This window comes from Pseudoliparis swirei, chromosome 15 (genome assembly GCF_029220125.1).
Source record: "Pseudoliparis swirei isolate HS2019 ecotype Mariana Trench chromosome 15, NWPU_hadal_v1, whole genome shotgun sequence".
Classification (NCBI taxonomy): domain Eukaryota; kingdom Metazoa; phylum Chordata; class Actinopteri; order Perciformes; family Liparidae; genus Pseudoliparis; species Pseudoliparis swirei.
Genome location: NC_079402.1, coordinates 7,044,950 through 7,057,267, shown reverse-complemented (window position 1 = coordinate 7,057,267; position 12,318 = coordinate 7,044,950). Strand labels below are relative to the sequence as shown.

The 12,318-nt window shown below is 36.7% G+C and overlaps 1 protein-coding gene across 2 annotated transcripts in view; it reads left to right on the top strand.

The window, feature by feature from the left end:
- The window catches only part of onecut2 (one cut homeobox 2), a 40,136-nt gene that overhangs the window by 19,758 nt on the left and 8,060 nt on the right, over positions 1 to 12,318 (top strand). Inside the window, exon 2 of one of the 2 annotated variants that reach the window (XM_056432621.1) lies at positions 10,656 to 10,730. The exons of the other annotated variant lie outside the window; for it this stretch is intronic. Within the exon in view, the coding sequence (XP_056288596.1) occupies positions 10,656 to 10,730 (75 nt within the window). The remainder of the gene's footprint in view (positions 1 to 10,655; positions 10,731 to 12,318) is intronic. 2 annotated transcript variants of the gene reach the window in all.

The following is a 12,318-nucleotide window of genomic DNA, read 5'->3' as shown; positions in this document are numbered from 1 at the left end:
GACTTCTCCTCGAGAGACACAGAACATTGCAGCCCATTTTGCGGGCTTCCGTCTTTAGCGTTCTCCCTCAATACTGGACCAATTTCAGAAATTGGTAACCCTGTTAGTCACTCAGACACCAAACCATTTTGAATAAAAAACTAAAGGCCCCTTTTTAAGCTCGGCTAATCGACGCTTAACACAAAGTACATCTGAGGGTGATGGGAATGCCATTTTTTTTTCACAATAATGTGTCCCTAGGGGAACATGAATAAATATTATGGTAATCCGTCCAATAGTTGAGACATTTCACTAAAAAACTAAAATGTCAACTTCAGGTGTAACTTTGGCCTCTAGAAATAGCGGCAACAGGAATTTGCAACTGTTTTGTAACACATCAGAAGCACATTTCATTGGTTAATTAGAAAGAAGAAGAAAAAATAATCAATAAGAAAGATCGACATCAGTCCTGCTTAATTTCTCGGCTGATAGACATACAACACAATACTGCTTTGTTAAAGGATTCTTTCAGATTCATTCATGCTCTGTTATTCTGTGTGTGTGTGTGTGTGTGTGTGTGTGTGTGTGTGTGTGTGTGTGTGTGTGTGTGTGTGTGTGTGAGGGAACCAGAGACAGAGAGTGTCTTTCGTCTGTTGTTCCATTTCCGGTTATCGTCTAAACACGGAGGCATCAGGGTGGTGCATTAAGCTCAACCACACACACACACACACACACACACACTAGCTTATAGTGGAGTGCTGATTGCTACGATGCTGTGTCTCTACTCTATACATCTCTGTGTGCGAGTTTAAGTGCTGAGATATGAATCCTCGAGTGTGTGTGCCAGGCTGCCATGTCGAGGTTAAGCATCTCAAGTCTGCACACTGTAATGTACTGCAATGTTCCTACGTCTAGAAAGGGTATTGTTTTTTTACATCCATGTGGTCATAGTTTTGGCCTTCATTTGTCTCAGTTATGGTAACTAATGAGTAACTCGCCAGCTCTATTGTAAACGTCTCCGCTTCAAACCAAAGCTCTGGTGATACAAAGTGTGCGTTTTGGTGCTAAATACTGTCTTTGGTGATGATTTTACTTGCTTGGTGGTAACTGTGCAATAAAGTGGTTGTTTCGACTAACTGACTGAATATTATATGGTGATGTGGCCTATGACCATTTTTAGACATTGATAGTGGAATCGTGTAAAGCTTGGAATCATCAGTTTAACTTTCGCAGTAGTTGAGTAATAAGGACTCCTAATAATCACTCAAATGACTCAAAGTAGAATCTGTGAGGCCGAAACTTTTCATTAAAGGACAAGGAAAACTAAACTAAACCAAGACATTTTGTTGCATTTTTGTGATGCTTTATTCAACAATAACCACGTGTTTAAAACGACATCCGTAATCCGTGAGAAAATACATGGACCATAAATGTAATTGAGAGTGCAGTCTAGTTATCGAAGGGACATAAATATGTATCACAGAGAGTTACTTGAGAACATGGATGTCTTTAGAGGGAATTACTGTGCTCTTGGTTGTTCTTTTGATGGTCCCATTGGTCCCCATCCTCGTATCCAGATTGTAATTTGGCTCTATTAGCGACTGAGAACATGATTTTACCTGCACAAAAGGCTTAAAATGGCTGATATTAAATGAACATTTGATTTACTTGCCAAGACTGAGGCCTTGCTGATTATTGTCCTCCCCAACATCCGGTTGTCCAAAAGAATGTTACAAGTCATTATATCATTTCCTCTACTCCATTGCATCCATTATTTCTTAAACTCTATGAACTACCATTAATAATATAATATAATTATTGTTGGATTACATTTTTTAATCAAAAAGAAAAAACCCTTAAAACTGGGCAAATAACAAAAAACAATCACCTGATGTATACCAGATGAGGGCCTTAAATTACTGGATACCTATAATGGTATTTGGTGAGATTTTACCCATTTCAACTCAAGTGTGCAGATGATCTACTAAAACCCATTATAATATGTTGTTATCCATTAGTTTACCCAATGGTTAACCCAAAATGTGCTGATGAACAACTGCATTAGCAAATATTCAGTTGTAAATTGTAAATATTTAGTATTTATTTTCCTTCTGCATGGATTATTTTCCTTCTGCATAGATTAGAACATGTTCTAATCCAGGCAGATAACTTCAATATAATACAATCTACTAATGTAGATGTTAATATACCACAAACATAGGGTAAACCTATTAATATGTAGATTGAGTTAAAGTCGTGTATGTGTAATTTGTTGATTAAGGGATTTAGGAACTTTTAAGGGGTTTGGTTTTCACCTTTTCAAATCAGTGGCTTAAATAAATTAACATTTGACCATATAATATTCAGAGCATTAACATAGCAGGAAACAAATATTTGCTCGTATGTAAAGACAGTTAGCAGTGATAACAATGTCGCTCCTGTCAGAACTGTTGCCGTTGTTTGCACTATTAGCGCTAACATGAGCCAAATCCTCATTCGTTGATATGTTCTGAATTTGTAATATAGCAAACCCTGAATTCCCCTTTGGGCTATTTTGTAGCACAATCTGTAAATTGAATTTATGTGGGGATGCTGACTATCCCCGATCATGTTGTTAAAACCATGAGGCTCAAGGTAGAAATGAATGACAGTTAACAGTCATGATTATTTAAGGGTCGGGAAAAGTCAGCGGTGACATCACAACGATATCACACAGTCGCTGTCACACAGCTGTAATCACGTCACAGCTGATTAATGATTTCATCAAAACATCGCTCAGCTCTGCCGGCACATGACCGAGTGTCGAAATGTGGCGCCACACACAAGCAGTGAAGTGTACGTTGAAGGGCGACTTTACTACTTACCCTGCACTTATATGCCCTCTGCGTAATGGATACCAAGGCTTAAGTGGTAATGGTGCAATAAAAAAATAAAAAAAGATAGAGAGAGAGAAGGAAGGAAGGGGAGCGATGTGGAGAAAGAAGAACGAGGGAGGGAAGAGAGAGACGGAAAGGTAGGAGGAGCGGGAAGATGAAGGAGACACAGAGTCAAGGAGACAGGAAGGAAGGAAAGGAAAGCATCAGAAGAAAGAGTTTGGGTAGAGCGACGGGAAAGACGATGGAAAGAGAGTTAAAGAGGGATAATGGAGACGAGAGGGGGACAATGAAAGAGAAAATGAGGAAGATGCAAAAGATACATTACAGATGAGAAGTAAGAACAACAACAGGCCAGAAAAAAATGATCGAAGACAGAGACGAAGAAGGCAAAGGGGGAAAAGATTACGATGGCGGAAATAGTAATTGGCCAGACAACAAAACAATACTAAATGACACACAAAGAGGCATAAGAGATGCTGTATAAAGAGAGAAACAGAGCTCTCCAGCTGATGGCGGCCATAAATGATTCTTTCTTTTCCAGAATGAAGTCTGTCTGGCTGAGTCTGTATAGCCTCCTGACAGACATCTAGGTTTATATTCAGCTATATTGATCCTCTTGCTCTCCCTCTCTCTCTCTCTCCCCCCCCCCCCCCCCCTCTCTCTCGCTCTCCTTTTAATCTCTCATTTCTTCTCAGTCTCTACCTCTTCATCTCCATCTCTCTCTTTTACTTCTGTCTGCGTCTGGCCATCAAAAAGCTAACTGAGGAAAAATGTCCAACATCTAGAAGGATGTTAGCTCAGAGTACAGAGTTAGATAGTTAGCTCAGAGTACATCGATTCTGGTGATCTGGTCCGAGCTCTGGACTTTCAGTAAAGCGGTAGCTATAGTTTTGCGCAGAGCCTGGTAATGAGGGAGCACCTGTTTTAAGGTCAGACAGCTGCCAATGTTACTGTGACTTTATGGCTGTTTAATGTTTGTCAGACTCTATGATTTGATGAACAGGTCAGGTTTGAATGTGAATGACTTGATGACAGCTATACATAATAATTAAAACGCCCATTTGTTCTACTTTATCCATGCCATGTGCGGTCGCTTTGTCATGATTCTATTTATTGTTTCTGCTCCATATCATGTGATCAAGGTCCTTCGCCACATACAGTATGTAAAGGGAAAACAGAAAAACAGGTGCAGAATGATAGCTTCACATAACTTTTCTAAGATATAAACATTCAAACAAGTGCGCATCTATTTCCATGATCCTGTGTAGTTAGTATATAATATGCATTGTACTTATTAAATACATATTAGGTATTAATGTCTATAAATAGATTCGGCCTTCATTTACGGATCGTATTTCAACAGGCTTCAGTTGAATGCACGTTAACATTTCAGAGAGAAAAAGAGGCAGATTTTCAATGTGTCATGGTGGGTTGCGAGAATGTCAAAGTGTGGCGTGTGGATTCCGAAAAACGTGTCTATATTTAGGTCAACAGACTGTCACTTGTTGTTGTGAGGAGCTCCTCAATTTCCATTGCATACTGGCATACATGGCGCTGCGCAGACTGAGGCTATCATGGTAAGGCTGCCAGGCGGTGATCTATCTTTGCGGTGAGGATGAAAACAGTCTCTAATGACTCTGCCGAGCTTCTCTTTCTCCTTTCCATCTCTGTAAAATGAAAGCAAAGCTTGCTGGCTCACTCATGTCTCTTCTTTAAACTTTTACTTTTAATATACTTAAGTTCTTCATCACGCCTCATGAATTAAATGCAACACAAAAGGCTTTACATAAAAGCAAATGTTCTCAGAAATATCATAAGCAATTCAATCTAAGTAAACAACATATTTACAATCATAAAAGGATTAATATAATCCTATTTATTTATGTATTGATTATATTCTTTATCTGTTAGCTGTCAGAAATCCATCCATTAGCTCACAAATTAATGCAATCAAGTTGTTGATATGAATCATTTGGACATATATAGATATACAGCTTGGTATCGTCTGAGTAGCTGTGGAATTAGATGTTGTGTTGCCTGATAAACGTTTGAAAAGAATTGGGCCCAAGATAGAGCCCTGAGGGACACACTTACATCTATTTAATCAAAGGGTGGACCATTCAACTATCAATAAACTATAATCACCAGGTAATGTGATAGTGAGGGATTCCATACAAGAGTTAAACTTACATTCTCATCATTGCTTTCTCATCTCGATTCTCTGCTGCTATAGATCTTTTTCTCTACATAACTAATTTCGCTGCCTAACCTCCCTACTCTGTTTGTTCTCTCTGTGTTTTACGTATTCACTTGAAATGGCTGCTTCAATAAAACATCACCTTGACGTTTCTATTGATGTTTAGCTGCCCTTGACTCTTAAAAACCTCAGTATAATACACTTGTGTAATTGCTGTGAGTGTTTTACCAGCTCTTGTAGCTCAGCGCTTGACTCAACCCTATTCAAGTGAATAGACAAAAGGTTTGAAGGTGGAATAATGCCTCTTGGCCGTCATATTGGAAAAGGCTTGACCCTTTGGTCAGCAGTAGGTGTTCACAGCTGATTATGTTAAAATGGAAGTCTCAAAAGTTGCAAATGGATGGAGGTCATTTTTTAATAACATATTTGGAATGCGGAGAAGTGATGTTTGGAACGGCCATGTCCATATCAATATGTTGATAGATTTCTTGATTCCGAACATATGGCTGATTAGAGTCCATGACTGTTCAGAGCACGCCCTTTTCACTGCACATCCTTGGGTCTCCAGCAACACAATTGTCAAGTGTGAAGCAGATTTGATGAACTGCGCTCGAGATATGCAAAGGGCACATACACACACATAGGCATACAGGGATTCTCTGACTTATATTTTCAAGGACCAGTACCCTCAAGGCAAGGAAATACTACATAAGGAATGTGCTTGTTGTGAATGGAGCTTCATTTTACATAACCTTCAACCCCACAAACTAATGTAGCTTGCTGTTAATATGCTTTATGGAACCCTTGGAAATAACGTCAGTCTTCACTGTATGTAGTAAGCTAACTAGTCTGACATGCTAACAATTGCAGCTTACGTTAAAGCCAGTGTTGGGAGTAACGCGTTACTTTGTAACGCGTTACTGTAGTTCCACTACTTTTAGCGGTAACGAGCGTGTAACGAAGTATTTTTTTTAATCAACTAACGCAGTTACAGTTACTGAAATTTAAATGAGTTTGTTACTCGCGTTACTCTCTTTTGTGAAAAATGAACACTTGCAGACAAGAAGACAAGCTAGGCCGACTTTAGCTGCTTCTGATCTGACATCGCAGGACCTTGGTGGCGCAATGATATTGTAACGTCTCGGACGTTATGGCACTGATGACACGGAGACGGGACGACGTTATTATTCCTCCCTTTATTGGGCATTCACAAACACAGACAGCGTGCTCCTCTCAGCTCAGCAGCTCGAACATCAACAACAACGGTACCGTCAACCACCCGTAACTTCCGTTTCGACAGGTTAACCCGCCTCCCTCTACTCCGCCAATCACAGGCACGCCTCGACCAGCACGCACGGTGCCACACTGTGATTGACAGCCACTTCCAGTGTTGCCAGGTCCGCGGTTTTGCCGCTGGTTGAATTTTTGTCCGCTGGTTCGGGTAGACCTATTTTGCATGCAAATTACATGAATATCTTTAAATAAAATCCATATTTTAAATGAAATAATATATTTATACCCAAATCCTACCAAACTGACTCCAGATCAGCACGTACACGCCTCACTAGCACCCCCTCAATTATATGCAGCACCTCAAGGCACCTTTGTTTTCTCTTTTAATTAGTGTTAATACTGTAGGCCAATCACTTTTATTTCATTGGGCCTAATGTAAAAAAACACTGTTAAATGACTGAGACAGTTATTTTGTATTAAGTTAAGTATTAAAAGGGACTTTTGTACTACTGCTTGATTTGAAGGCCTGTTGCCCTGTTGATTGCAATAAATAGGTCTACAACATATGTTTATTGTGTTTGACTGTTCAGTACTGTTCATTACATTAAAAAAGCAGACATAAAAGTAACTTAAAAGTTACTTTCCCGAGTAACTAATTACTTTTGATATACAGTAACTAGTAAAGTAATTAAATTACTTTTAAAAGAAGTAACTAGTAACTATAACTAATTACTAATTTTCAGTAACTTGCCCAACACTGGTTAAAGCAGATAAACACAATTGGCTCTGATTGGATGACTGCTGTTTCAGCAACGTGAAGCTAAGAACAAATTTGTATCAGTGGTGAGTGACTATTATTCACATGACCAACTCTGCAAGCATACAGCCATCTTGAATTCCCTGGCAAAAATGATGGACGTGAGCACGAGTGGATGATTGCAATACGACAATGGTGACAATTTTAATGGAGATGATTATGTTGGTGTATAAATGTGGTTATAAGAATGATGACTGATGAGATGGATTCTCGTCATGATTTTGACTGGTGTGGTGGAGATAATGGTGATGATAAGAGTGACTTTGAAAGTAAAGAGTGACGCAATGATTTTGAGGATGATGATAGTGGTGATTGTGATGACAATAATAATGAGAGGTGATGACATTAATTACAACAGATTAGGAATAGTTTAACATTTTAAGAACTGTGGATTTTTTGTTCTTTTCTTTCTGAGAGTGAGAGGAGAAGATTGATATCAATGTCATGTTTGTGCTTCAAGTACGGAGCTGGATTCAGGACATCGTTAGCCTAGTCTAGCTTAGCATAAATAAATAAATTCCCTTTCGGTCCGAGCCTCGAGTAACAGTGTTACGCTCAAACCTAATCAAGGGTGATGAGGTATCAGGCTTGGCCTGTCTCCATGACATGACCCGGGTAGGACTCAGACATTTCTCTGTTCATGAATACCAACATTTAAAAATAAATATCTAAACAAAGGCGAGGAGTTTGTTTCTAATGTTTTTCTCACTCATAAATAGGATGGCTAAGTATCAATTGACATTTTTTAAGACACAAGACTCAACACAATACCCCAGTTTTCATACAGATATAAAAACAATAATCACATATATTAATTTTATTTTTTTATTTAAAAAATGTGTTTTCTTCCTGTAAGTCCATTTCTTCTTTCAACTACAGAAGCCAAAGTTTTGAAATGTTAAATTTCTACACATGATGCGACCGAATTTGACCTCCAATATAAAACTGGCAAAATTAGGATAAGAATTATGAATACATACATTCTACACTTCCCTCTCATGGAGTGTAATTAATTTCAGTGAAAAATTATAATAATCATTTAATAATAATGAAATAATTGTTCTTAATATTATTATTATTTTATTGCATTTTTTTATTTTTATACAATGATTGTTTATTATTATTTAATATGTATTTATTATATTACTGTGATAACATTGTCATCGTGAATTCTTTTGAACAAGATAATTGTGTATCGAAAGTTGACTATTGTGACAGCCCTTTTTAGCATTTGAGAATCGGGATGTGGTTGAAAGATGGTTATATTGATGATGATGATGAAGATGATGATGTGATATTAGGGGAAGAACTATGACTTTTGTGATTGGAGTTTGCATCACTGTGATTGTGTTGAATGACAGACGAGGGAGGCTGTGACAGCTGAGTCACACCGAGACAATAAATTGAAAGAGACGACGAAGAGATTCTGGAATTCTCTGCTGATCTCGTTTGCAGAACATCAGCAACATACTGATGTCTAGAGAGAGCACGGCCGAGAGAGCTGATGAAAGACAGAGGAACCCTGCTTTATTGATCCTATTGACTCAAACCTTTACTTTGAAAGAATAGCCGCCGCCGCTCCCCCACCACTCCCTTACTCTCACCCCTCCTCAAACCGGTAAACCCCTTTTGAATAATATAATTGCGTATTTGATCCTCACTGTAACCTCGACTAGAGGGGGTAAAAAATCAAGAAAAAAAGCCTGATCGAATCACTCGACCGTGCTCTTTGCACATTGACGGCACGCTGCGTTTGTGGGTGAGGGATTTTGATTGCTCCCTTTTTTTAAACGTAGATGCGTCTGCACTTTTTTTGGTGTGGGGTGAACTGCTGGAGAGCTACTTTCCATCGCTCTACAGTAAGCAGAAAAGAGACAGACAGACAGAGGGAAAGCTGCACATTGTAAATCTATTTGTAGTATTTAAATTGTGAATTTACAACAAAAGCAAATACATGTTTCACTGTTTAGTTTATTTCCTTTGTGAAACATTTATTTATTTTTGTTGTTTGTTGAGGAGATTTTTTTACAAATAGGATAGTAGCAATGCAGAAAAAAAACTTTTGTAATCAGACTACTGCCTCACCATATTTTCAATCTTCATTCGTGCCAACTGCATGTTTGAAATGATCCAGCAAAATGGTGTACAGAGTCTGAACAACTTAAAGTATTTCCAACTTGATATCTTGTTATTCTGCACTTGCGCAGAGTCAAATATCCTTAATAAACAGCTGCCATGTCCGAATAAAGTAGTTCAAGAACATTTAAACAATATATAAAGACGAAACACACAGACGAAGCCAGCAATATTACGTGAGTACGAAAGAGCATTAGGGCCACATGGGGAAAATGTGTTTGAGTTCAAAGCTAATTCTAACTGCAACATCAGGCTTGAGTTAAACATTATCACAAAAAAATGACAAATAAATACAAAGATATGAATTTACTAAATTGTTATTTATTTAAAATAATGGTATCTGATAGCAGACCTGGTCGACCTATTTGAGTCAGTACAGGCCCAATATCTGATATCAGTATATGGACCTGTGCATCTCTATTCAGGACTCAGGATATTTTCAAATGTGGCCTAATGATCTTCCGTACATGAGGGAAATTCTTAAATTACTATGGGAATGATTTTAAATGATATCCAGCCTTAATTTGGTTGAACATAAAATGTGTTTGGGGTATTTTTGCCCTTTTTTATGGCGGTTTGCATTGTTTTTTAAACTGAAATGACGAAACAGTATTACAATACAATTAGATTTTTAGTTTTGTTTATAGTGAAAAACAAAAAAAAAAAAAACAAAATTCAAATCAAAACAAATTCAATCATGTTATTATTGCACTTCTGATTTGTTTTTGATATGATACATTAAAGAAAAAAACTCAAATCCTAAATAAAAATATTAGAATATCATGAAATAGTACTATAAAGGTATTAATAAAAAAACTTGAATTGTCTAATTAACTAAAAAACACCTGCAAGTAACTTTGAGAGCCTTGACAAACACTAGCTGTTAAAAATTTTTTTACTTGGTCTGAGAAAAATAAATATTTTAATTTTTTGGAAATATGAGTTTTTTTGAGATAGCTTAAATAATCAAAGCAATATTAAAATAATAAATAAAATAAAAATATAGTTGGTTTATTAGTTATGAGAATGATGCACATTTTTTTTTTTTTAATTTTAATTATTAAAGAAAAAGAACTTTATCACAATATTCTAATTTTCTGAGACAGTCCTGTATATATAATTTTTTTGTACATGTTTTTTACCAATTTTTGTTTTCTTTCTTCTCATTTACCAAAAGAAGCTGTTGTGTAATATACATATACAATTGCAAAATGTTTAATAATTATATGGATCTGACCAGACACACTTGTTTTTGTGCGGGGCCACCGGGAAATGTTAAATGAAATGTGTAAATCAAAGTTAAAACAGGGCAGCCACAGTCAGTTCAGAACTGTCGGCCATTGTGTTTCATATGCATGAACAAAATATGCATGGAAGTAATACTGAAAATAAAAACCTGTATACTCTTTTCTGTCAGGTGGAAGTACCTCCAGTTACTCACAGCTACCAGAGCTTCACGATGATCAACACAAGTCCAGTCAGGAAATGCCAGGTGCAAAACAAACACTACAAAAGTGCACAAAAGAAAAATCAAATGAATATTTGTTTCGGTAGTCTTAATTATGGAACTGCAACTATTGAAAGTGAATACACTGTTTTGGGTGTATTTTTTATGTATGTATGCACAGAAAGCATTCATTTACAAACAGATTTAGCACAGTGTTATCCTAGATTACCTCTACATATATTGACCTGAATTATTTTTATTATTATTATTATTAATATTATTATTAGTAGTAGTAGTAGTAACAGTAGTGGTAGAAGTAAATCACTTGTTAACATTTTTTTTCAAGAAAGTTTTTGTGAATATGTAATATGTCTCATGGTTGTATCATTCCATTCCATTTCATGCTTTCACCTACTTTGAACCTTATTTTTATAGTCTTGTGTTTTTAAATCTTTTTATCTAATCTATTTTTGTTGTAGTATTTTCTTATATTATTATCCTAATCATATTTTATTATTAAGGTGAAGATGGGATTTTCCTCCTACCAATCAAACAGAAGTAGTTCATTGGACAAAAATGTAAAAACTCAAATTTCCCAATAAAAGCCAGGTGGGAGGAGTGTTTTGGCACAGATTGAAATTATTGCTAGTTAACAAAAAAACACATTAGCAGCTAGCTTAAAGAGTTGTACAACGACCGTGATAATCTCATAGCAGGTGTAGGATGTTCACTACGAGCAGTAGAAAGGTAGTCGTGAACATAACACTGTTCAAGTTCATCATTGTTTAAATAATAGCTTTAACAGTTATTATTTCGGGTTCCGATAGAAAAAGAGGTTGACAGACATTGGCGATACCAGTCATTATCAGTTCAGTTGCTAAAAACACACTTTGGCTCACAGTCGGATGTGTAATCACAAAGATCAGCCAGTAAATAGTCAGGTCCAACGTCCAAGATCCTTTTTAGTTTAAGCTTTGACTAAACAAGAACAAAACTGTGAATCAGTTTTGGGTTGATAGTAATGTCTTTCTATATACACTATATTCTATGTCCTATCTCTATCAATATTAATATTAAGTTGAACAGCTCTTTTAAATCCAGTAATAATAATGAGAATAATAAGTGCTTGAAAAATAAACTCAGGTATAACGAGAGATTAAAAAAGATCCTATGAAACAGGTTTAATCAAAACAGGTTGAAAATAAATGGTGGCACCAGCAAAACATGTGTATTGACATGAAGTGTGTTTTATATAGTTTATTTAAAAGACCAGACCGATTTTGATGCTATCTATTGTTAATATTACAGTATTTTTTCAATTTGGCCTTTCATTCACAATGTTTTGCCATTTTACGCCTGATGATTCTAAGCAGATTTGTCTCTTTCGATCTCTGTTTGTGTTACGCATGCACACACACACACACACACACACACACACACACACACACACACACACACACACACACACACACACACACACACACACACACACACACACACACACACACACACACACACACACACACACACACAGTCAGGTTGCCATTACTTCAGAGAATATTACATTGACTTACAATTATTTCCTGGAGATTTACTCCTACCATAGAGATAGCACAACGAAAATGTCACCCAC